Raw genomic sequence first — 27209 nt, forward strand, 5'->3', positions numbered from 1 at the left:
GGCTTACTGGGAAACTAAATAAACAATGACCCAACTTTTATTTAAACCGAGCTGCTTGTCTGCTTTTTTTTTTTTTTTTTTTTTAACACTGGCTTTAGGTTGCAGCACAGCACCCGCTTTTCCACTCTGCTGACTGTTACTCATCGCCTCCTCCACCTGGTGCCAAACTAAACTTTGAGCATTAACAGCAAGTTAGGCGCCATGCGTAAACATTTTAGAAGGTGCCTGCTTGACCTGCTGACTTTGACAATGCTTGCTCCTCTGTTTCTACAGCTAATATCTCTCCCACGCCTCTTTGCTCCATTTGCCCCTCCCCAGTGCTGTCTGTGCTCTGATTCTATTCGCTGAGTACAAGCATTTGCTGTGCAATAGGTCTCGTAATTGCAAGATTTTGAGTTAAATGACATTGTAAATGACAATGTCTTTTATTTATGTGTTTAAAAAACCTGCAATATTAAAAGGCATTATCATTTAAAATACTAATAGGTCAAAGTTTCTAAAATGCAAGACCTATTGCATTGCAAATGCTTCTTGTTTCCAAACGCCCTAATCTGCGCTTAGACGTTGAGGCCACCCCCCTTCCTTTAGACAAGCTGTGTCTAAAGAAAGGTCCACGGTTGCTATTAAAGTGAAAGCGCGGTATGGGGTGCTTTTACCAAAAAAAAGAATTTGAGGGCTCATGGTGCACTGAATGTTGCAGGAAAAGCATGCTGTGCCTGCAGTAGTAGAAACTCATTATAGAAAATAGTTCTTACACGTACCGTGTAACAACCGAAGTACAAGGACTTGTCCTCGTGGAAGGTTGCAAACTAAGATAAAGCGGTACTAATGAGGGATTAATAAAGCTATTAATGAATCAGAAGCCAACTTTTATGAAGGACAATGACACAAGCCAATGACAAATATAGCTGGAGAGTGGGTGGGGCTTCAAGTCAATACATTACAGCATGCCTGGCAGAGCAGCGCATACGCTGCCATGGCTCGACCTAAAAAACATTGTGATGGTCTCTTCTCATCACATGTACTGAAAGCAGAGCCGGGTGTTCATGAACACCGTGTCCTCCCTGCTCCACAGCCCCTCCCTCCACTCGATTCCTGCTTCCCGTCTTGCTGCCCAAGATACCGTGCAGACATAACCATTTGCAATGCAATAGGTCATTTAAGAGATTTTGAGGTATTGGCATTGTAAATGACAATGCCTTTTATTTCTGTGTTTTTGAAAACCTGCAAGCAACCACTATGTACAAAGTGCACATACATAAAAAGAATTGTCATTTGGAATACCAATGGGTAAAAAATTCGAAAATGCAAGACCTGTTGCATTGCAAATGCTTGTTTTCTTTAAACTATCCAGCTTGAGTTGGACCCTTTTTACTGTATTCCACCAGTGCTCGATTTCTGTAAACAGGCCTTTAAATCTAGTTCTAATTGTGTCCCATTTGCTGTGCATTAAAAGACAGAGGTCAAATGTCAGGCTGTCTTGTAAGGGAGGGGGGTTGGTTTTTACTTTTCTTTCGCTGACTTTAAAGTGAAAGGTTTTACGCGAGAGTAATGCTGACTATTGGGGGTATGCTGAGGAAGGCTGTACATTGTTAATTATTTCCTAGCACACGTCTGGAAGTGAACTGTGCAGGTATTTCAAACAAATAAAACATGTTTCGATAATTCTGAAGTGTGGTAGAAATTTTTTTTAGTGCGATGAAAACAAATCGATACACTAAAGTGATGGCATTTCCGCACATTGTGTATGCGCTGTATACTTTTGTCAGTAAACTGGCGGGGCAACTGTAAATTTTCAATTAAATATGTTTTGTCTGTAATGGCTGTAGTCTACCACACCATGCATACTTTACTTTATCTCACTCCCTCTGGACTACCCTGCACTGCACCACTACACTCTACTGTTACCCTATCCCTCTATACTATGTCAGTGCACTCTACACCACACTACCTTACTATGCACCACTCCACTCTGTGCCACTCTACTCTGCAACACTGCTCTCTGTGCTAGTGCACTCTACTCTGTACCACTCCACGCCTGTGCACTCTGCCAATCCACTCTACATCACTCTAATGTACTCTGCACTCTGCACTCTACACCACTGAACGCTACTGTGCACAACTCCACAACCATGTACTCTATGCCTCTGAACTCTGCGCCACTGTATTTTACTGTGCATCACTGTACTCTATGCCAGTGCCCTCTGCACCACTTCACTAAAATCCAATTCTTTCTACACCACTCCAGTGTACACCATTCTGCTCTTTGTGACTGCCCTCTAAGCTCTACACTCTCCTCTAAACCACTACACTCAGCACCAGGGTAATCAACACCACTTTACTCAAAACCAATGCATTCTACTCCACTGAACTCTACTCCACTATACTCTACAACATTCCGTCATTGCACACTGTGACACTCTACTGCGTTCTATGCCTCTTCGCTCTATGCCACTGCACTCTACGCCACTCATTTCTACTCTGCACAACTGCTCTCTCTACCACTCTACACCACCGCACTCTATGCCACTGCACTTTAGTTTACATCATTCAACACTACAGCACTCTACTGCACTTCACACCAATTCACTGTATGCCACTACACTCTGCTTCACTCCATGCCACTCTAATATATTCTGCATCATTGCACACCACACTATTGCCCTCTACACCACTCTACCCTGGACCACTCCATTCTATGCCACTCCACACCACTCGTAGCAACTGCACTCTACATCAATCTACTCTGCACCTCTGTATTTACGCCACATCACTCTAGGCCACTCTGCGAACCTCCACTCTGATGCTCTACTCCATTAAACTCTGCTCCACTCTTGACAATACTACACTTTGTGCCACCCCACTCTACAGCACTCTATGCCACTCTGCAACACCATTCCACTATGCTCTTTTACCACACTCTACTCCCTCCACAACACTCTATGCCACACCATGACACTCCACTTTGCTCAATACTTGCTACTCTACACCACTCAAACACTCTCTACCACACTCCATAACAGTCCACACCTTTCTCTTTTACCCCCTTTCTCTTTTACCCCACCAACTTTTAGCTGTTCTGAACAACAGCCACGCTGGTGTACAACATGACTAATACATTGGTAAAGCCAATACCTCTTGCATTGGCTGGCTATGCCAATGCTTGTTTGGAATTGAAGGAATGAGGCATCAGTGGTAATCTGAAGGTCCTCCATTGATCTACTCGCAGCCAGGACATGAATGATCAAATCTATTTCTGAGTGCCCATTGCAGAGCCTCCCTTTTTTTTTCAGTGCGATGATTGTGTGCTTTCTTTAGGGATAGACTAAATGCTCCTCTTTGCCCGAGCCTTGCACCCGCTGACACCCCTTCACGCCCCACAGTTTGAAGACTACTGGTTAAGCATGCCGTCTTCCATTGCTCACCTCTGAGCTCTCCCTGTAAGATCCAAACTTGCTCTTTCTGTTTGGGTGGGTTATGTGCCTTTTTATGGTGCCTCAGTCTCTCATCCACGTTTCCCACGCAGCTACCACCCACCAGAAGGAACAGATGTCAAGCTCTAATACCATTCACTTAGCCGGCTCCTGACACACTGTAGTAATTGTCATTGCAGTATGAAGTAACCTAACTTATTTGGCTTAAATGTGAAAAATGTATCTCCACCAGCTTGCCCACAGTACTGTAGGTATCTGTTTACCACACATTTGCGTCAATGATCCATGCTGCACACGGTCATTTGCGTCTCGTATTTGGGATTCCGGGCAAAGTGGACTTTCAATTTTCTGTAGCTGCATGTTTTTCCCATATTCTCCCAGCTTCCTTCACCTTTCTAAATAGTTCTTCATTTATGTTCACTGCTGAAGACGTTCACCTCCAAAGACGCTTGAGCAAGTCCATTATTACTAACCTGAATTAAAGACCTTTTTAATGTCCTTAGTGTGGTGAGAGGGTGCACACTTCGGTTCACAGGCGGGAAGAAGCTGTGAGCAAGAGATTGTCGAATTGCCCTCATCCAGTCTTTTATATTAAAAAAAGTATTTTTAAAGTATTGTTGGCAGGGTGTTCAGTGTGTGGGAGAAGGTACAGGGGCACACTGCGAGGTGATCATGATTGTTCTATCTAGGTGCCACCTCAACTAGAGAACAGGTTATGGTGAGCTTGTGCTTGTCATTTTAAGTGGTGGTCTTAAATCTGCATCCCTTTTATCCCTGTCTGCCCAACTCTTACCCCATCATTGCGTTACTCATGTGCTTTGAATCACGTCAGAGCTTTGGTATTAGTATTATGCCTAAAATCCTTCAGGCTATAAATGGTATTTAGCACAGACTATGGTAAGAATCTGTGAATGTGACCGTAAAGGCTTTCAGGATGAAGCCTCCAGTAGCTGACATGCCAGAACTGCTTAGCTTTTATTCGTATTGCTCCCCTCTACAAGAATGTGATATTATTGTTCCAGTTCATTGTACTTAATGTGAATGTTTCTCTTTCAGGTTGTGGGCCAAGATGCCGATCCTCAAGCAGTCTGGAAAGAAGGGTTCCCGCATTGAGCGCCCGACGATCAGTGCCCCTCTCAATGACTTTAGACACACCATGCATGTTGGCAGAGGAGGTGATGCGTTTGGTGACACCTCCTTCCTTAGCAACCACGGGCCTGCTCAACATTCTGAGGTTCCATCTTCACCCAAGGAAAATGGGGCACCAAGACCGGTTGCCGAGGATCGGAGTTTCCCAGATGGCAATATTAAGGTGGGCTCTGCAGGCTCTCTCAGCCAACTCTCACAGTCCTCTGGGATTGAGTCTGGGACAGGGAGCTGGACCTCTAGCCCATTCAACTGTGGGTCACCCAGAGGGGACACCTCTGAGGCCTGGAGCATGAATACGAGTAGGGGAGAGGTGGAGCACATAGACTGGCTGTCACCAAGCAGTGACTCTGGCATGAAGCACGCAGAGTCCATCTTGTCCTTTCATCTAGATCTGGGCCCATCTATCTTGGATGATGTACTTGGAGTGATGGACAAGGGCGTCCCTGTAGGAGGCTGGAGCACCATTGACAACCAGTATGACTTTGGCTTCAAGTTAACCAACGAAGATGTTGATTCTTCAAAAGGCACTACGCTGTCACCTGCCCCTTGTGCTACCACAGAACCTCCAGCTGTCCAGAATGGTCTGACACCCCCAATGATTATTGACAGAGTCCTGGATTCTCCAGCCAGCTCGACATCTGGGACGCTAGAGAAAAACCCCTCCTTCTACGATGGGGACAGTGAGGAAGAGAAGCGTTCTGTGTATGAGGGCATCACAGACGACCCTGGGCGGGATCATGTTGACGGGAGTGGCAGTGGCCATGGTGAAGATTATGATGAAGAGATTGGGCAAGGCTATACATTTGATGATGACTCTGATGATGAAATCGGCTTGTAGGGTTGTGAAGATCACCATCTTCCTATGCTGCCATCTTCCTGTGAATTTTTTTTTTACTCATTTAGCACACTCTCGCTAAGTCCCAGAAGGATCATAATGGAGAGACTGAGGCAGTCGGCAGGAGGGAGGCAAGGTTCCGAAACCTGCTGAACTGTGTGTGCGGAGAACTCCTTTAAACAGATGTAAATTTTAAAAAACTATTTTGTGGGGATAAAGAAAGTTTGGATTCTGTTTGGATGGCATGCGAGAAGTTGTTCTAGACTGCACCTTCGATTACCAGTCCTGGGTAGTAAAGGGAGGTGGGCTGAAATTGAACTCAGCAGAACTAGTTTGAAAAGCACCAGAAAGTTAGCCCGTCATGAGTCCTCTTCAGAGATCTTCCCTCCACCCACCATTGGATGCACCCCAATCTAAAGGAGGTATTTGAACTTCAGAGCCTGTTAAGGCCTAGAGAGAGAACTGTAGTTAATTTACGCAGGGGAGGAGAATATTTTTGCGGGTGATGTGAGCCCTGGGACTTTCGGGCAAAGCCTGAATAGGCCTTGTGAATATTCCACCATATAGAAGATTTCAATGGTGCCTCCTAAAATCACCCCCAGATGACCAACATGAGCCAGTGAGCACCTAGAAATGTGTTGCTGCTTCTTTCGAGAATGGACAGTGTTTCCAAATGGAATATGAAGCCTGGTCACATCAGCTAAAATGACTGTGGAATGCACCAGATATTTTATATATTTTTATAACTATGTTAATAACGAGAGTTTTTTTTCCCTTTTATTTTCTTACATATTTTGGGGAGCACACAAGGTGATCCCTGCTGGTATGCATGCCATGCACTCAAATTATGATTATTGTTAATATACAGTGAGTAAATACATTTGAAATATATACAGATTATGTAAAAATGTTTTGTGGAAACTTTGGCTTTTTTTGCTTTCTGTGGGTGGGGAAGAGGCCTCTGCTCGGCTGTTGCCTGAAGTTGCCGAACAGAACTTTCCTGTCCTGAGCTCCTGTCTTGTGGAAATTTCCCTGGACGGCATTCCTGCCCCTATAGACTCAGAGAGACCCTGTAGGAACGCCCTTGGCCTACTTTAGTCGCAGTGGTAAACGAAACGCGATTTTTGGAAGCGGGTGAATAGATCGGTGATGTTTTAGAAGAGTTAGCTTGTTGTTTCTTGTATAAAAAGTGCCATTAGTATGCCTCCTCGCTCCACACCTCCAACGTCACTCGGAGTCGGAGATAGTATTATACTTTGAGATTTGTGGCGTGGATACCACTATTTTATAAAACCATTTACTCTGTCTAGACTTTGGTAAATGTTAGCTTCACTGATCTAAAAAAAAAAAAGCGAGTTGTCGCGAATGTCGCTAGTCCTTCCTCCGTTGCAATCACCAACAGTGCTCCAGGCGAGGGCGCGCTCCTGGAGCTCAGCATCTCTGTAGCAGTAAAAGGTAACGATCCCCCAATCCTATTGGCTGCCCAGTGAACAGGCATACGCACTACGCTTCTGATGGGGGGGGGGGGCTGGGACATTTCACGGCTTCAAAGTCCCCGGCCGGGATTGGGAGCCTAGTCGGCCCTTCCATCCGTGGGCCAATCAGCAGCCCTGACACCTGTCGGCAGGAGGAGACGATTACTCCGAGCACAGCTGGTGGAAGGAGCGCGTGACTGTGGAAATACGCTCCTGGTCCTTGTAGTGGACTGTGGAAATATGCTCTTTGTAACAAGGGACGTTACGTTCTGTGTTTTGACATTGCTTACTGTTTTAATCGCCTGTCTTTTGGTGATGCTTCTGGGATTCGGGTGACCAGGCCTTCGAGGCAACTTTGTGACGTGCAGACGTTTTCTGAAGCCCCAAACTCTGCAATTAGAAGAAGTGCATAGTTTTCCCAGCAGTGCCCTCATAATAGTGTTAACAAGTCGAAGGGTGACTCGCTACTTTTTTGCCCCTTCTCTTCCACCGCACCTTATTTTACAGGCATTTTCAGCACATACACAATTGGTAACAAAACAATACAGACAACAGTACAATTCCCCCATGGAAACCCAAGTCTTGAGCTCACTGGATTAATGCCAGGGTGCATTATGCGAACCAAGAACCCAAAAACAAAGAACAAAAAAAAGCCAACACTGCAAACACCCACTGCAGCATCGAAACCCCCCACCGCATTGTTCTGTGTAAGGGTACCCACCTCGGCACCACCCAATAGGTACATGTATCTGTAACTCCCAACAGCTTAATAGGCACCGCAGTCTTGGAAGGTAAAGCACAACCAGGTGGCAATATTTAACCCCTGCTAGATGCTAGTTGGCTCGAGGTAACGCCACTTAAGGCCTGGTCTAATTTATACACTGCAAATTTCACGTGGGCATGTATATATAAATATTCTAGCATATTGTATATTTTCGACTAGAATAAGGTGTTATGTGTTTGTATATAAATATAAAGCTGTATTTCTGCATTTAAATCGTGTTTTGGTCTTCTTGGAAAGTAGGAGTCTTACAACAGAAACGTACGCCGCTATAAACCTCTCTTAGCACTCAGGGCAGTAGCATGGTGGTACATTTGCAAATTTAGTTGGATCGACATAAATGCTGGGATTTCTCCCATCTGACATTCTTCATAAACTGTTCAGTCCTTCAGTAGAATGATTCTCTGAAGAGATCTGAATTTAGGAGCTTCTTGACATGCATTCAGCAAGGTTTTATTCATATGGGGGTATGGAGTTTGAGGCCGTGTAGTTCTCCATAAGGACTACCACGCTTAGCTGATGGAAAGGATATTTCTGGAGCAGGTGAGAAGATGCTGAGTGGAGATTCCTGGTAGGTGTGTTGATGGTGCTGCTCCCTGTGGTACTGGTACCTTTGCTCTTGTTTTTAGGTTTTGCCTGGCGAAAGATGCGCTCTGCGCATCTTTTTCGCGCAGGCGAAAACCTAATGAGTTTTGTACGGGAGACAGGAACGGCCCCCGTCTTCCATTGGCTAGCTCCATAAATGGAGGCTAGCCATTGGAAGACGGGCCTGTCCGTCAATGCCGGACCAAATTCGGGGGCGTTCCCGAGATTTTTTTGGCTTTTGGCTACGTCACGCTACGTCAGCCAAAAGCCCTCGGGAACGCCCCCGAATCTGGTCCGGCATTGAGCCGGCACCCGCCTTCCTGCTTGCGTGAGTGCTGTGTTTTTTTTTTGCCTTATGTCCGTGTGTGCCCCCCTCCCGCTGCATTGTAGGAGACGCACTTTTTGTTTCAACTTTTTTGCTTTGTGGGGGAGATGGGATTTCTTTGAGTGTCACGGGTGTGTGTCTCCTGGGAGCAGGAAGAGGGGGATATCTGTTGTTTAGACTTCATCTGAGGGGGCGTCTATGAGAGGGGGTGCCCGAAGTTGGATTCAGGTGAGAGGCCACTCAGGGGAGTTTACAAGACGTGATTGTGTTTATGTTAGAGACGGCGCATCTCCTGAGGGTTCGGGTAGGAGGAGCCATGGGTGAGGGTGTGTCCCGGCTTTGGTGCCTCTGGGCGTCTTTCCGAAGGGACGTCCGAGGCCAGACATCTGCGGCTCTAGACGACCTGCTCGTGTTTACACAAATTCACTTGTAGGGGGTCAGGTGTTATTGATGACTGGGGCCTCACACGCCCCTCATTTGGGACACACGCCTCATTCATTTTAGTGCAATCGCCAGTCCCCTGCTGTGAGCGTTCATACGTTTCCCCCCCAATTAAGTTTGCAAGTTCAAGTGAGTTCCTTCTTTTCTTAGAACCGATGGTCTGTTTCCTGGTGTGCGGGGGTGGGGGGGCATCGGGGGTGTCTGCGTCTTCTGAGCAGATTTCAGCCAGTGAATTTTGCAGCTTGCACTGGTTAGTGGTCAGGATTTTCAAGGAGACACCCATTTTCTTTCTTTCATTTAAAAAAAAAAATAAATACAGTTTTGTTATTCGAGGTCTCCTGTTCCAACACATTCAATTGTTTTACTACGATTTTTGAATGTTTCCTGCAAACGCCCAACTTTCCCCAGAGGGCTTTCGGAGGTGGTCCGAGCTGGTCTGTACGCGTGTTTACAGAAGGGTCTGTGGTGTGAGCCGGGCTCTTTGGGGGTACTGTGAGCTCTGGGGCGCGGTATGTCTGTGTGTGTGTGTGTGTGTGCCGTCTGTGACCGACAGTTACCCCGGGAACAAGTTACTTTCCATGAATGGAACCGGCGCCAAGGTCACCCTGCCCCCCTCCTCGCCGCTGATTGGTCGGTTCCTCGTCATGGGATGCGAATCACACCACAGCCGAGCCCAGGGTGCTGTGGAGAGGCTGGGCTGAGTGAGAAGGGTCGAGGCGGGGAGAGGGAGACGGGGGACCTTTGGAGGGAGTGCAGAGAGGGAAACGGAGAGAGGAGAGAGAGAAAACAGAGTTCGCGCTATACAAATCTGCAAAAAAAACAACAAAAACGCAAAGCACACATAATGGAAGAGAAAGGGAGGGCGGGAGCTTCCGCGAACAGAAGGATTTGGATTGTGCCCATGTGTAATGTAACTGGTGCTCGTGTAAAGCACTCCAATGCCTTAGGGTCGAGTAAGCGCTATATTAAAAAAAAAAAAAAAAAAACAGGATAGGGAGAAAAACTGAGAGGAGGTTATACTGAGGCGGGGTGAGGAGGGGAGCAAGAGTTACCCCTACCCTACAAGCACCCCCGCCCCCCCAAAAAGTGATAATTCTATCCATGCTCTCCCCTCTCTTTCTTCCCCTCAACTACTCTCCCTTTTACTGCCTACCTCTGCTTCTCACTCTTGTTTATCTCCACCCAGTGGCATCCTAAGAATTTGTGGGGCACCGGGCAAGAAATAGTGGAACTATTTTTGTGTTGCCCCATTTCCGAAACTTTAAAAAATATTCAATTCTCTTCGGGTTCAGAAATGCTATAAATGGCAGAACATGTGTAATAAACTTCAAAGTTCTTCTGAACAAGGGGCACCAAAATATGTCTTGCCCGGGGCCCCAACAATTCTTAAGATAACACAGCGCCTAGAAAGCATGGGGCCAGAGCCCCGAGAGAGCAGGAACCAATCACGTTAGAGGAAGGGAATACCTGAAACCAGCAACAACAACTGGGGAGTGAGCAAGACGGAGAGAACTCTCAGGTGGGGAGGGTGGAGGAAAGGCAAGAACATCGTGGGAGAGGTGGAATAAATGCAAGAGAATGAACTACTGAGAAAAGAGGGAGGCAGACAGCAGAGACGGAGATAGCAAAGGCAGTGAGGAATGCAGAGCACAGGTTCTGCTGAGATAGTGTGGAGAGTGATGCTCACTTCCAGCAAGAGAATTATTGCTAACAATTGGACCTCTGGGTACAAATGTTTGGTCTGACTCAATCCTAAAAACACCACCACCAGCAAGTGAACAAGTGTTACATGTTCTGTGATATTAAAAGTGCTTCGCTAACCAACAAGTGCGCCCTGGTGCTGCACATTAGAAAGAAAACCTGAAACTTAACTGTGAATACCTCGTTGCCATGAGTTATTACCACCTAAATATAGCAGGCCCTTCATATAGATGGTTTTCAAAGGTATACTTGACTTTCACTAGTGTTTGAGCGTTTCTAAAGTTTCTGATAGTCGCTTGAGGTCCATCTTCGGATCCTTCTAGAAACTGATGTCAAGTTTCTCCATATAGATGAAAACAAATATATGTGAGAGTAGAAATACTGATGAAAAACATGGAAAAAGGCCTCTGTGGGAATTTACTGTTGAGAAGATCTGTTGACAGGAGCCTACTAGAAATGTGATATTACTCAAAGGAATGAAAACGCAATATGTGGTGCAGACCGCCATACTAAAGAGATTGTGCACCGCAGAAGACCGCCCGGGAACTTGGTGTCAAATCATGGCCATGTTATAACTTTCTTAGCTCCTGAATCGTAGCCTGCGGCCACAGTGTTATCGAAGACAAATCTTTCTTCTTGTAGCAGTGTTTACATAACATTGAAAGTAAAACCTCTAGCTCCCAGTACAGGGAGAAGCAAAAGTTGGAAGAATAGCGTTTAATTTTTAGGTTTTGCCTGGCGAAAGATGCGCTCTGCGCATCTTTTTCGCGCAGGCGAAAACCTAATGAGTATTGTACGGGAGACAGGAACGGCCCCCGTCTTCCATTGGCTAGCTCCATAAATGGAGGCTAGCCATTGGAAGACGGGCCTGTCTGTCAATGCCGGACCAGTTTCGGGGGCGTTCCCGAGATTTTTTGGCTTTTGGCTACGTCACGCTACGTCAGCCAAAAGCCCTCGGGAACGCCCCCGAATCTGGTCCGGCATTGAGCCGGCACCCGCCTTCCTGCTCGCGTGAGTGCTTTGTTTTTTTTGCCTTATGTCCGTGTGTGTCTGTTCCCGCTCCCCCCCCCCCCCCCCCACCCTCCGCTGTCAGTGTGTGGCCGTTCCCGCCCCCTCCCACTGCATTGTAGGAGACGCACTTTTTGTTTCAACTTTTTTGCTTTGTGGGTTAAGTCGTGGAAATGTAACCGCCACTGTCAGTGACCTATGTTTACATCTGCAACATACTGCCCAGCTACAATTTTTGCGGTCATAGGAAATATGGAAATAGCGAGATGTATGCTTCCCGGGAAACTAGACCCCTGCCAACAATAAGCTGGTTATTTTAGTGCGAGCCAGGCTGACTTAGCCGTCCTTGAGAAGCATCAGGCGGCGTTTCAAAACTTTAATAGATTGCGTTTAGAGTTTGTGGTGCTTGGGACAGGTTTGTCACGTACAAAAAAGCCTCCTGTGGAAATGATTGCGAGTGCCATTCAAACAGAGGACTTCGGGTCACTTTTCTAAGCGCTATTATTTGCCCTAATGTCAAATGAAATCTATTTAAGTACAGCTGATTTTGGGTAGAACGCCTCCTTTCTTTGTCTATTGTGTATTACCCCCACACCTAGTCCTTTTTAGTCGACGAAAATGCGTCTCTAAGTTTTTTTTTTTTTTTTTAGCTCAAGGGAGTCTTGCAAACATTTCGCTGCTGCCCCTGTCGCGCCTGGGTGTTCGCAGTATCGCGTTCTCCCTGGAGAGGAGAAGGCCCCCTCCACCTCACAGCTGGACCGTGGGGTGTAGCGCCTATTCTCGGCAGGCGCAGACACGTGCACAGCACTAAGTAACCCACTGCTGCATACAACTGTCACCTCTCCTGTTCTGGGGGGAAAATGCACCTCAAATCCCTCATAAAAACGTTGAGGGTGTCGTGTCCAGCATGAGACCGCAGCCAGGGCAGCCAAAGTGTGTGATTATACAATACATGCACTAATACTGAGACACCGCGCTGGCAACAACGCTGTGGTATATGATTTCATATCCGGGGTTGGCTGTCCCAGAGTATTCTCCAAAACTCACTGCTCTCTGTATCATCCTCCCCCCTGCTGGGTGTGTGCCCTTGGGGTGCCTGCCCCATGGGCTGCACTCTAGAAAGACCGGACTGTCCTAAGGTGGGATCTGGAACCCACTATTCTCAATATATCCCCACTCAGGGGTGGTCCGTCTGCCGGGTGCCCTGCACTCTGAGAAGGGCACGGTGTTCCAGATAGTCACCCACAACACCCAGTCCCCCTTATCTCCCACTCTGAGGTATGTAACCCTGCAGGGACGTCTGCCACTGTGGTCTGCACTCTAGAAAGGCCGAGCTCTTCTAGAGTTTGATCTAGAACACATCGCCCCACCCCCTTTATTGCACGCTGAGGTGTGCATCCAGAGTAAGGACTCCTATCACCGTGTGCTGTCATGTAGAGAGTCGGCGGTGTTTGGTTCCTGATAAAATGCTCAGTACCGCCCGGTAATTGACTGGGACACACGCACACACAGCCTAGGATCGCTGCATGTCTGGAGTCCGGAGGAAGCAAGTGAAAGGTACAACTGTTTGGGTACGTAATGCTTCTTTTTTTTTCTGTGCAACGTAATTTTAATTCCACAACGGGGTTTTAACTACACGTCCTCTTCACACATGCCCTCTCCCAAGGAGGGTTTCCCCGTCGTCAACCTTGCTCTCTCTAAGGGTAGCTGTCCCATCTGCATGTCGACCTTTCGCAATGTTTACCAAAGTGGTTCGCCTACCTGATTTATCCTTCGCCCTACATTGCCAATGCCCGTTAACGTTGTCTGACACCTCCATACAGTTCTGGCTATTCAGCTAGCGGCAGATTGGTTGCTCTTCAGAATTGGTGCTTAATAGCTTGAATAGTCTGAAGATGACTCTTATGGTATGGATAAGTGACAGTACTCTCAGAATTATTTCTGTAATTCACCCAAACTTTCATCACTCCTCGCTCAGTTGGAAGTTGCCAAAACCCATTTTTTAACTTTAGACACGCAAATATCCGGTTGTATATTATTAGATATGTTGAGTAGCCCATCGAGTCTGTTTGTGTTTTTCCTTTTGCTTTTCATGTTAAAAATGCGAACTCGAGCAGCGGAAAACCCAGAAAAAACGTGAGCAGGCGGACTACTCGCTTGTAAAAAGCTTTCTGAACTTCCTAGTCAACTGCTATTAAACGCGTAAAGTGTATGTGGTCGTTTTTAGGGTGTGCAGGCAAAAATGAGTATTGGGGTCTGCAGTGCTACACGGTGAGCTCTCCTAGATATCAAGTGTGTATGTTACTGTTTTAAACACATTTTTGTTGCCTGCTTGTGCCTCCGTGTGCCCCTGTTGCCTGCTTGTGCCTCCGTGTGCCCCTGTTGCCTGCTTGTGCCTCTGTATGCCCCTGTTGCCTGCTTGTGCTGTGTGGGTGTGTGTGGAGGGCTGTGTGTGTGGGGGGCTCTGTGTGGCTGTGTGTGTGTGGGGGGCTCTGTGTGGCTGTGTGTGGGGGGGGCTCTGTGTGGCTGTGTGTGGGGGGCTCTGTGTGGCTGTGTGTGGGGGGCTCTGTGTGTGTGTGTGTGTGTGGGGGGGCTCTGTGTGTGTTTGTGTGTCATTTGCGAGAGATAAAGCTAGTGGCATTGTAAATGACAATACCATTTATTTATGTTGAAAAAAACAAATAAAAATAATGTCAAGAGCAATGCCAATAGCTCTAACTTTAACAAAGGCAAAACCATTGCATTGTAAATGCTTGTTCTGATATGCCTTGTGCACGACTACACTTTGAACCAGTGGAGGGCTCCAGGGACAGTCTTGATGTGATCCTGTTCCATAATGCGAAGACGCTCATAGGCAGCTTGCTTCCAGAGTCTCTTGACTCGTGAGTACCTGTTTTGGGAAGCCTGTGTAGATGACACGGCTGTAGTCTCATTGAGCCAGCACCAGGCTTCGGCTGAGCTCTATTCAGTGTGATATAGGAAGGAATGGGGTCTTTCTTGACGCTTGGACACTTGCATATTGCCCCGGCCCCAGCAGTGATTACGGCTATCAACAGGTTTTTATCAATTTCCAAAGAAGGGAAGGAGGTTCAAAATCAAATTGATTCAGTATTCTGTTTTTTCTTTATTCACCCCCCCCCCCCCGCCCCCAAAAAACTTTCAAGACCAATAATGAAGTTCAAATAATATTTTTCGTTATTACATCGCCTTATTTCAATCTAAAAACAGGACATACGAAGCCAACGTGTGTTTTAAGACTATAACTGTAGTGTTGCCACTTCAACGGGGCTAAACTATTTCATTTACCAATTATAAATCTTGAGCTGATATACTCGCCACTAAATTGAGTTATCCTTTTTTTAGGTCAAATTTCAGGTGGCTATCAGAAAGGCATGATCATCTGCCACATATACATTGAACTGAGCCAGAAATAAAACTTGACTAAATGTGATTGCATTGAGGTGTGCCCGGTAAGCACTAGCATGTCTTATGTGGCTTATGTGGGTCTGTTCTGGCTAAGGAAGCATTCTCTCGTCCCATGGTGGTGCTTATATGGAAAACAGTCTGCTTTATGCTAATTTCTAATTAATTAACCATTGGACACAATAGGAAACAATCCAGTATCCAGGTTGCTCTGGTGACGCGGACTGGCTCTGCTCAGGGCACCAGAGACAGCACTTGGCCCTAACAAGATAAGGGTGTCTAGCAGTGGGGCTGGCTGAAGCCAAACCAGCTCCCCTGACCTCCAGCTCACACAAAAAGACGTCAAGATTTGTAAACAAACGCAGGATGTATGGGAGGGTCCGAGGGCCAGTCTGTAAAGACCGTACCATCCTCCACCCGCGCCCTAGTCTCTTCTGGCAAGGGGGCCTCGGGGTTACGATTCCTGGTCTCTTTTACCACCCCCCCGTAGCCATCACACCACAGAGCCACAGGCAGAGTGGGATCCTAGAGACAGGCCATACCCGCGAGTAATGAAAACTAAACATTTTATCTTGGCGCAGGAGTATTCCATCGGAGACTGCAACCTTTAAACTCTATGGGTCTACGGCAGTGTTACTCAGCGGCCTCTCCCGTAGACCCATAGAGTTTAGGAACTTTTCTTTTTCAGTTTGGGACGCTTTTAGTAAGCGTGAACACTGCCGGTTCATAGCGTCTCTCTTTATAATGGATTGATCGGGAAAACAAAATGGCCAAGGAGCTTGTATCCTTCTAAATTCCCGTCTACATCCGTAACCTTTGGTTTACATTGAAGGGGAGCATCTTGGTCTAGAACAAAATACGATTCCATGGTTCTTTAAAAATCATGTATTCTTTAACAGGTTCATGGCCTTTTTGTTCCATAGTTGGGCCCCGTACGTGTCTGGTTGGCCTTGGCTCCTTTCAAGGCCGAATTTTATTCTGACTACATACTTAAATACCATCGTCCACAATGAAAGGTCTGTCAGTGTGTAAGAAATGTTTTCAAAGCTGCTGGTCTGCCGTCCGTGCTGCACAGATGTCTACTGGGGTTAAGATGGAGGAGTCCTAGAAGCACGCGGTGGGTAGGGTGAATGCATTCAGCCACCTGCCTGACTGATGGCCAACTACCTTAGTCTTCGAGGGGGTCACTCGGGAAAGGTCATGGGAGAGAGGGAGATGTCTGCAGGTGCACCATTGCCGGAGCAATTGGGATCGGAGGTTGAAGGAGTGGAGCAATCTAATGGCCAGTGGTCCGGATTTGCTGATCTTGGGTACATTCTTGGAGAAGGATTATATATTCTCAAATTGAGTCGTATGTAGGCCCCTCATGCAGGAGCCCGCGGAGGTGGTCGGTCTATGCAAAGATATTTGTGCAACATGATGTATGTTTGGCTGGCAGTTTTATTAATTCAATAAACCTCTCTGTTGGGAGCCATTTTAGGGAGGAAAGGCCTGGTGTGATACGGTCTTAATTTGCTGAAGTTTGAAATGCGGGTTGTTGCCGATGCAACCTTAAGAGCCACCAGACCGCTCGTCACAAGTTGAGAGAAGTGCACTGCTGTAGTCGAGGTGGCAAGGGACTTCTAGCCCTTGTTAATAGTTCTCGCGCTTGACCTGCGTAACTCCACCACTGCCTTGTGGGATTGATAATTTTACGAATCACGAGGTCTGACTATTGCGCACATTAGCAAACTGTGTGCATTTATAGGACACACAAAGCCCTTCTTTTGCATCTGAACTAGGCAAGCCGGGAGAACACGTCCTGTTGCTGGCTCCGTAAGAAGGAACATTAAAAACTTGTTGAAAGCACTGGGATTTCGGGTGCTAATAAGGCGTTAGCACTGAGGCTTGATACTGCAGCGCTAAAAGGAAGGAGGCTGCCATTGCAATAGTCCTGCAGAAGTGACGCAGTGGCTTCATATTGCGGCAGTGCTAGTGTGGGTGATGCGCAGGTGTTGACGCTTTTACGTCATTGCATCACACTCCTTTACAACGCTGCCACGTATGGCCACTGAGCTATCGTGCGCCGCAGTACCGGACCACCATATTAAGCTGCTTCACATTCCTTTGCGCTGATGCAATGTCCAAATCTACATTAAACTTGTTAGAGTTGGAACTTCTGGCTGCAGCAGTCCATGGCTGTCCTCCGAGCCCTACAGTGTCTTGCACTGGAGTAATAGTCATGCACACTTCTGGGACATCAGCCTCTTGTGCTAACCCCAGTCACTCTCCTACATCTTCATGAAAGAAGGCTGGTGCAACGACCCGATGTTGCAATGAAGTGTCCCCAGGAGCGCGACAGTGGAATTTAGAGTTGCCCCTGCTGGCTAGTTTCACTGCCGTGTGTCCGTTTTACACAGGTGATTGACAGCGAGGCAGTTTGCAGAAATGCTTAGCAGCTTCATTTTGGGATGGTGTGTAGGAGTTTGACGGGGTTCCATTAACGTTTATTTTCTATATTGTGTACATTGCAGAACTGCTTGCTTTCAGGTGCCGGAATGTGGAAATCGGTACTCCTGCAAGAGGAGTTACGTGTGAGTAGTGCCAGACAGTTGTGCTATGTGTACAGCACAGCATACATGCGTTTGGGTAGGATTGTGCGTGCAGTGACCAGGGCCTTGCTGTCTGGGGTCTGGCAGTTGCGCGGCATACTTCTTTACATTGACGATTGCCAGTATACATGCTGGATGTTTTAACAGGGTTAGAGCCGATGTCTGGATTGCTCTGGGTAGGTTGTTTCAGACGTCCAGTGCGTGCCTCTGGTTCCAGGGGTCACCGGGAGATGCTCTTCTGCTGAGCCTCGAGTGGGCACAGAGTGTATTGACATTTTATTTTAATGTTTCTATCCCGTATTTGGGGTTGAGAACTGTGCCTTCACTGCATTAGAAACTTTCGCGTAGAATCTTGAATGCGATTTAGTCGTTTACTGGGAGGCAGTGTAGGCTTCTGAAATTTGGTGCTATGGGTTATATTCCTTAGCCAAAAATTAGTCTTTGTTCTCCATTTTTTACCTTCTTTGTACACATTCAGTAATTTCGTAGTCTTAATTTAAGAAGCAGCCGGTATCAAGTTTTGAGTTGATGAGGGCCCCACTGCCAGGGGTGATGTTGGACAAACTCAACATGTTGTTGGAGTTGGCGAAATGCCTCTTTTTGTAAGGTTAGTCCCAAAGTTTTGGACAGATGCTGCTGTTTTTTCGACTTCAAAAGTGCAGTGCGGCCTGCTAACCAGACCTCTGTACCAATGCCCTAATCTTTAAACATGTATGTTTGATTGGCTCATACCCAATTTTCACCACCTAACTCACTCCTAAGATCTTAGTACATGGCGCCAGGGGTACCCATGGCCTATACGTTAGAGGGTCTCCTAAAAAATGTTGTCGAATTTGCTAGTGCCGGGTTACTATTAATTGATGAATCCGGATTTGTTGTTTCTTGTAAAATCTATTTCCCTGTGGGAGGTTTTCATTTTGGTGTCCATACATTTTGTAAAATATAATCTATTTTTATAAATGTCTGATTTTGTAAGTATTGAGTTTGTATCTTTTTCAAGTGTTTTGGTGCTGTTTCTAAATGTTTTACACTTTTTCTTTCTGTACGCCTGACTGCTCAGAAGCATAGACACCCAGGGTTGGCCTAAGTTTTAACAAACTTAACCGGACTGATCCTATTTATTTATTTATTTATTTTATGCAATTTTTAGAGTGCAACAAATGCCCATACGGGTGTCTCGGCGCTATTGTTACAGATACTCACTACTTGTAAGGGAAAAATTAGGATGAAAACAACCAGGTTTTGAGGCTCTTTCTGAATTTTAGTAGCGTTGGGGCGGTTTTAATGTGGAGTGGTAAAGTGTTCCACAGTTTGGCAGTTGCGATGGTGAAGCGTCTGTCTCCCCAGTTGGTCTTTCTTGTCCTTGGAACTTTCAGCAGGTGGGCTGAGGCCGATCGTAATGTCCTAAGATGTTCCACTGGACAGAGGGCTTTTTTTTGGAACATTGGTCCGGTATTGTTCAGGGTTTTGTAGGCTATGCAAAGAGCCTTAAATTTGATTCGGCTCCTGATAGGGAGCCAGTGTAGCTTTTTGATGTAAGGGGAGGTTGAGGTGAATTTGGGGATGGATAGTAGGATTCTGGCCGCTGCATTTTGCACCGTCTGGAGCTTAAGGGGTTGGTAGTGTATGCATGGTGAGGTCACACAATATAACTTATTACACCCAACCCAGTATTAAATTTGAGCCGATGGTTGCCAGTGGGGGGCACCAGCACTTATTTTTGGGGATCGGCACTTACTATGCCGCATCACATTTCCCGAGGCCAACGGAGGGGAAAACAAACTAAACAAAAGACTGAGGAAAAGAAACAACGAAAATCCATCACCAAGGAAGAAAACGGACACCTTTAAGAGTGCGATAACGCGGCAGGGAGTGACTGTCAGTGAATTAAAGTAACCCGAGGTGGATTCGAGAAAGTGCTCGCTTGCTATTCACACTCTTGACGTTATATAATGCCAGCCGCTGTTGTCTGAGCACAGCTTTGAGCACGAACACCTATAGTTTGACAAATAAACCACTGAATACACCCCAACATTTTTTGGGGAGGTAGCAGGACACAGCAACATCATGTAACGGCATTGAAGATTCTGACATCGCACAACAGCAAGGCACTTCAAATTTGTTCAAGCCAAAATAGCAGGGCTCTGCGTCCAGTTCCTTTGTGTTGCTGCAACATTAAGCCATTGTCTTAGATTCCTCGTGCCATTCACACCATTAAGGCACTATATTAGGATACTTGACTGCTGCAGCTGGAAGGAATGTGATGAGGCGGCTTGATATCAGTTTTTCGGAGGAGATAAATGCAGCATTGTGTTTTGGGACAGTAGTTTCACATCACAGCAGCATGTGCAGGTTTGATGCCGGTGAGGGACAACTTAGTGGTTTGAAGTAATTTGTTTGGATGCCTTGAGGTTTCAGCAGCATTGCAGCCTGCCAACAACTTTCGCTCTAGGGCCTAATGGGGTAAGTATTGTAAAGTACTGTGCAGCTGCTTTATAGCACAGATGAAAAGAATGTTGCTCACCTGCAACATCAAGTAGATGCATCAAACTCCTTCCCAACACTCCTGCTTTAAACTGATCGGATCAAGTTCTCTGCACTTTAAAACTAGATTCCCTTGTTCCGCTGTAATCGCAACTTGATGATCCAAATTACTAACCTGCTGTTAAGTGTCATGTGCTTGCGCCAAACTCGTGCACACACTCCAGTGACCCGAAACCAGTGCCCCAGATTCATTCTCCAGTCCTCAACGTCAAGCTGATCTTCTAATGTAGTTTGTTGCAGGGGCTTCATATCATTGTGATGCAAATGCACCTGACACAGCAACATGGTGTTGCAGCAGTGCAAAGGACCTTAATGCTGTCACTTGATTTCACAGAGCTACCAAGTAGTGTGCTACAGCTTTTATAAGAAAGCACTTCTAAGGAGTGTGTAGCAGTTTGATGATTTAGTGGTGGAAAGGACTTTGACACTGGTTTCCGTCTCGAGAAACGACGGTTTATCTCCCGAGCTCACCCTTGATCTCTCTTCTGTGAGCTAAGCGACGCGTCCAAGCAGCCATTGCCGCTGCCGTCCAAGCCACGCTCCCCTTTGACACTGGTTTGATATCTTAGCAGAACAATGTTTGTCACAGCAACTTGAATTTTCAGTAGTACAAAGAAGTTTGACACAGTTGCTTGATGGCACAGCAGTAGTAATGCATACAAGCAGTGGTTTGTTTCAGTGCTATATAAGAGTTTGACTCAGCATTTTGGTGTTGTAGTAGCACATAGGAGTTTGAAAGGGCAACTTGATCCGCCAGTAGAACACTGGAGTTTGATGCGGCAGTTTAATGCTTCAGTAGATGCAGTGACTTGAAACACCAGTTGAACAGTGGAGTTTGATGTTTTGACTTGAAGCACCAGTAGAATGGAGTTTGATGCAGAGGTAGAGCAGTGGATTTACACATAATATCTTGATGCTGCAGTTGATCATTGGAGTTTGAAATGGTGGTTTAAAGGCTGTAGCATTGGAAAAGGTGTTGATGCAGTGGCTGTAACAGTGCAGCAGTGCAGGGAGTTTGGCTCAACAGTTTGATGGCCTAGGGGAAAAAAATGAGCTTTTCAGCACAAGGAATTAGATGCAGCAGCCAGGGACATCTTGAGGATTTTGAGGGCCATATGCCACTCTGAATGTATTATCCCCTTTAGGCTCATTCACGCCCTCAGCGACTATGGCCTGATCATGAGCCCTCTTCTTTGGCCTGCACAGGTCGTGGCCCTACCTTTGAGCAAACAGCCTTTCTCCGCACCAGAAGCAGAAAGACTAGTGGTGTAAACAAGCCTGCTGCAAGTGGTGCGTGGTGCTGTGGCCGGGTGTTTCACCCTTTTGGACTATGGATATGGAGGCTGCTGTTAGTCCCTGCTCCGTGAGGAACAGGTACTCTGAGCCAGGTGGCACTAGGCTGTGAGTTCACCAGCTTCTTCATGTGGACAGTGCAGTCACGGAGGGAGCAAACGATGCCCCTCTGCACTGCACAACGGCTGATGGTCTGTCCTCCAGCAACGGCTTATGGTCTGTCCTCCAGTAACGGCTTATGGTCTGTCCTCCAGTAAAGCAGAAAGACTTTTGATCCGACCACGCTTTCTACCTTCAATGTGTGTTTTAGTTCGTGTGACATCACCATTTGGGCGTACAGTGCTGATGGGTGTTTTGTTTACTGCACTGCCTGTGCTGCGTGAGACATGTATTCAGACTCTGAAGGCAGCAGGTTGTGTATGAAACTGGTGGCAGCAGCTTCACAAGGAGGATGCAATCACACAAGGAGCACGCTGTGCATATCTTTACTTTACACACTTGGCACATGCTGAATAAAGGCAAAGGCCTGTGCACCTGGACTGGGCCTGTGCACTGTAAAAGGTTAGAACATTTGCTGAATAGAACCAGATCAAACCGATATTTTCCAAGAACTCCCTCTAGCTCTCGGGCAGGGGGTACTATTTTTCTCGAAAGAAGAAAGTAAACAAACGGGATGTAATGAAGTTAGCAGTCTAGTAGTTGGGGGGGGGGGGGCGGGCGGAGCGAGATGGGTGGAAGGGAAGAGGAGGGGGTCAGGACAGGAAGAGGGCAGTTAGAGTAGGGACAGGGTGAGAGCTGGACATAGATAATAAAGGCTCCAGTTAAAGTATAACCAGCGTCTGTGGTTATTTGTAGCACAATGCTACAACTGGCGACGAGGATGGGATGTGCATGATTGCAGCCCACAGAACTTCATAATAGTGCCCTGTCCCCTGCAGCGTCGAGAAAAGGAATCCGCTGCCGTGTGGTGCTGCTGCCTGAGGAAAGAGGTCAGCAGCAGGTGACCCTGCCCCTTCAGTGACCGTGGGGAGCCCAGAGGGAGCCACTGCAACGAGCGCTGAAACGCTCGAGAAAAGAAGCTGTTCGCGCCGAAAGCGAGATTCCCGCTGAATGCGTGCAAACTGGCACCCTTAAAAGAACAGGAGTCGGGAGCCCACTCCGACCCTGTCTAGCACCCCAGAGCGAGATACAGGTACCTCGGTGTGGAGGGCGCTGTCCCAGAGAGTCTGTTGGCAAGCGCCGCTGAGCGCGCTGGAGCCCGGGTGCCGTTGGAGGTCGGAAAACCTCACGCCCGATGCGTGAGTTTTGGCACGCTAGCGGTGAAGAAGAGCGGGAACGTGAAAAGTAAGGCGGGAGCCCACCCCGACCTCACCTGGTGGTAGCAGCGGCCGAAGAAAAGTGAATCCTGATGTGTGCTGCCCCTGAAGTCGCCGGCCGGTGAGTCCAGAGTGAACTGGAAGTGAATGAATCAGGAGAGAGAGCCTCGTGTGCCTGCAGTGACGGAGGCCATCTTAAAGTCAGGCGCCTTTCAGGACAGACCCCTTGATTGTGACAGAGCGGCCATCTTGAAGTCAGGCATAAAGAAACAAGCACTGACTAGAGCAAACAAACGAGCATTGGAAAGAAGAGATCAACAAGCATTGGTCAAAGCAAATAAACAAGCATTGGCAAGAAGAAATAAACAAGCATTGGCAAGAAGAGATCAACAAGCATTGGTTAAAGCAAATAAACAAGCATTGGCAAGAAGAAATAAACAAGCATTGGCGAGGTGAAATAAACCAGCATTGTCAAGAGTAAATAAACAAGCATTGGTAAGGACAAATAAAGAAACAAGAGCAAACAACAGGGTAAAAGGGAAACAACAAAATGGTGACTCCCGACAACTCACCACAGCGGAAACCCTCTGTCGTAGGAGGATCACACCTGCGAGCTCCGGAACCTCTGACCGTGACCACGGGAGGGAGTATGGGCCCCAAGTGGCAAGAATGGTTAGAAGACTTTAAAGATTATATTGAGGGATACAAAGTGACTGAAGACAAAGGGAAGTTAATTGCCCTCCGCAACCTAGCAGGCCGGGATGTAAGCAAAATCATAAAGGACCTGTCCCCTGCAGATACTGGAACCTATGACAAAGTGCGCGAGGCACTAAATAAGAAGTTCCTCCACAAGAGAAACGTGGATTATGAGCGCCATGCGTTTCATCAAGCGCGTCAACCAAAAGAGGAAGCAATGAGTGCATTCATCACCCGGTTGCGACGGCTGTTGAGACATTGTGAATTTGAAAATTACTCGCCTGACGCTGCCATCAAATCGCAAATCCTAGCCGGCTGCCACTCAGAGACACTCAGGAGGCGATTGCTGAGGAAACCCCACGAATTGGAGTAGATTGAAGAAATGACTCGTATATACGACCAAGCGGAGGAACACGCCGCCACCATTGAAACAGGACACAGCGTCAGTCATGAGAAAGCACACCGTGTTCAAGAACAGCCTCGCAGCAGAAGGAAGTATTCGCAGGAGAACCGATGGAGACCCAGACCGTCATCGCACCAACGACGCCCAGAGTACCGGAGAAGAGAACCAGGGCGAAGGGACCGAAAGCCAGAAAGGACTAAGCGATGTTATCGGTGTGGATATGACTATCCTAATATAGACACCTGTACAGCCATGGGTCAGCGTTGCAGGAAATGCGGGCGATCCAACCACTTCGAAGCAATGTGCAGGGACTATCACAAGGAACGGCGAAGTGAAACGACGAGCTCGTCCCGCTCAGACACAAAAAAACATCACATTCGAGCTGTTAAAGGAGAGTCCATGCGGTCACCAAGCTCATCACATTCCAGCCGAGAGTCGCGCAGGTCAAGATGGGAACGCAGATCCCCATCTCGGGGCTCGAGATCATCGTCCTGCAAAGACTCGACTTACACTGTGGAATACTTGAACATGATTGCGGACCCTGATCAGCTAAAAAAGTATCCACGTCTTGACATCAGAGTGGGGAATCACAACACCAAATTTGTAATGGACAGCGGAGCCTCGCTGAACTATATTCCAGTTACGGAACACGAGAAAATGATCTCGAAACCACCACTGACTTTTGCACCAGTCCGCGTCTTTACGTGGATGTCCAAGAAGCCACTTCCTTGTCTGGGTAAATTCCACACAACACTTACCCATGACGATTTCACCATACAGGCGGTCATACATGTTATCAAAGGGCCTGAAGCCGACTGCTTACTCAGCCTCCCCACCGCAGAGCGTCTTCGTCTGGTGGAAATCCTATTCAAAGTCAACGACAATCAGGACTGTGTTAGCAAGTTTCCCAAATTGTTTCAAGGCCTAGGCAAGCTGAAAGGGTGTCAAATTCGGCTGCACATTAATGAACAGATCAAACCTGTTGCGCAGCACCCACGACTGGTTCCATTCCATCTTCAAAGTGCCGTCGAGGACGAACTTCAGGAACTCCTAGCTGCAGACATCATTGAGTGCACGGATGACCCGACCCCTTGGGTATCGCCGGTGGTCATCTTGCCGAAAAAAGGGACTCCCAACAAGGTGAGACTGTGCGTTGACATGTGCCTACCCAACACCGAAATTGAAAGGGAGCGACACCCTGGACCGCACCTGAGCGATATGATCGCTGCACTGAATGGTGCTAGGGTCTTCTCAAAGCTGGACCTGAACAAAGGTTATCACCAGCTAGAATTAGACACCAAATCTCGCTACATCACCACGTTTGCTACTCACCTAGGACTTTTTAGGTACAAACGGCTGAGCTTTGGTGTCTCCTCCGCCGCAGAAATCTTTCAGGAGGCAATCCGTCAAATCATTCAGCACATCCCTAACACCGTAAACTACAGCTACGACATCCTAGTCTACGGATCTGATGTTCGTGAGCATGACCTCGCTCTGGATCGCGTTTGCCATGCCCTGTTGGATGCGAACTTGACGCTGAACAAAGAAAAATGTGAGTTTCACCAGGCCACTTTGAAATTCTTTGGCCACATTTTCTCAGATGAGGGCATGAAGCCTGACCCGGACAAGATCGCGACTCTAAATAACACCAAGAGCCCGCAGGATGTCAATGACTTGAGGTCCTTCCTAGGGATGGCCAGCTACTGTGCCCGCTACATCCGTGACTATGCGACCATCAGTCACCCCCTTCGGATTCTTACTAAGCTTGGCCAACCGTTCAACTGGACCGCTGAGTGTGAGCGGGCGTTCAAGGACATCAAGCGTGCTGTAGAGTCAGCCGACAGCCTCTCATACTTCAACCCTCAACGGAAGACTGAGATCACCGTAGACGCCAGCCCCGTTGGATTGGGGGCCATCTTGGCTCAATATGATAATGACTCTAACCAGAGACTGATTGTTGCCTATGCCAGCCGCAGCCTGTCTGATCCTGAGAAGAAGTACTCGCAGCCAGAGAAGGAGAGTCTTGCTGTGGTGTGGGCATGCGAACACTTTCATGTTTTCATATATGGCAAACACTTTACCCTCATCACGGATCATCAGGCGCTAGTCACCATCTATGGCAACCCGAAATCCAAGATGCCTCAGAGAATTGAGAGCTGGGGTCTCAGACTTCAGGAGTACACTTTCACGATTGTTCACAAACCGGGGAAGGACTACATGTCCCGCCACCCTCAGCTGTCGTCCGAATCCAAACCATCGATCGCCGAGGAGTATATCCACTTCGTGGCTGACCAGGCATTGCCACCTGCCATTCCCATGGACTTCATTCGGGAGGTCACCGCCCAAGACACTATCCTTCAAATGGTGCTCCACAGGATCCAAACTAACAGATGGAGATATGACCCACAAGAAGAAGACACAGACTCAACAATTCGGAAAGAAATACAAGCATTCCGGCACGTCTGCGATGAACTGTCAGTCACCACCGATGGAGTCATCCTGAGGGGTCAACGACTTGTCATCCCCAGTCAATTACGGCAGGGAGTTATCAACTTAGCCCATGAGGGCCACAGAGGAGTAGTATCCACGAAGCGAGCTCTACGGGAACGCGTCTGGTTCCCCTTTCTGGACCAAATGGTAGAGTATACACTGAAGGATTGCCACCTATGCCAATTGACCAGCAAAAGTAATCCACCGGCACCACTACAAATGACCACCCTACCCAGTGGAGTGTGGCAAGAAATTGCCATGGACTTTTATGGACCACTGCAGTCTGGAAAATATTTGGTTGCCATCATCGATGAATATTCACGATTTCCCATTGCACAAATAATATCGTCTACCAGCGCCTCCTGCACTCTCAAGGTGCTTGATGAGGTATTTGCAACTTGGGGTGTCCCCAAAGAGGTCAAGACGGACAATGGGCCCCCATTCAATGGACACAAATTCAGTGCCTTTGCAAAACACATGGACTTCAAGCACAGAAAAGTTACACCACTCTGGCCCCAAGCAAATGGCACCATTGAAAGATTTATGGCTACGATCAAAAAGACATTTCAGCAAGCCACTGCTGAGAAGAAAGAACTGCAGGCCGCTCTGAATGAAGTTCTCAGAGCTTACCGGTCAACTCACCACTCTACCACCGGACAGTGTCCTGCAACCCTCATGTTAGGACAGCCAATGAGAAACCGCATCCCGACATGGGAAGG

The 27209-nt window shown here is 47.4% G+C and overlaps 1 protein-coding gene across 4 annotated transcripts in view; it reads left to right on the forward strand.

Moving 5' to 3' along the window:
• Positions 1 to 7890, forward strand: part of CDC42EP5 (CDC42 effector protein 5) — an 89176-nt gene extending 81286 nt beyond the window's left edge. For all 4 annotated transcript variants that reach the window (XM_086930258.1, XM_086930257.1, XM_086930256.1 and 1 more), the window contains exon 2: positions 4491 to 7890. In XM_086930258.1, the coding sequence (XP_086786384.1) occupies positions 4504 to 5421 (918 nt within the window). In that variant the 5' untranslated portion in view covers positions 4491 to 4503 and the 3' untranslated portion in view covers positions 5422 to 7890. The remainder of the gene's footprint in view (positions 1 to 4490) is intronic.
• Positions 7891 to 27209: the final 19319 nt, after the last annotated feature.

The sequence above is a fragment of the Lissotriton vulgaris genome, chromosome 7 (genome assembly GCF_964263255.1).
Source record: "Lissotriton vulgaris chromosome 7, aLisVul1.2, whole genome shotgun sequence".
Lineage (NCBI taxonomy): Eukaryota > Metazoa > Chordata > Amphibia > Caudata > Salamandridae > Lissotriton > Lissotriton vulgaris.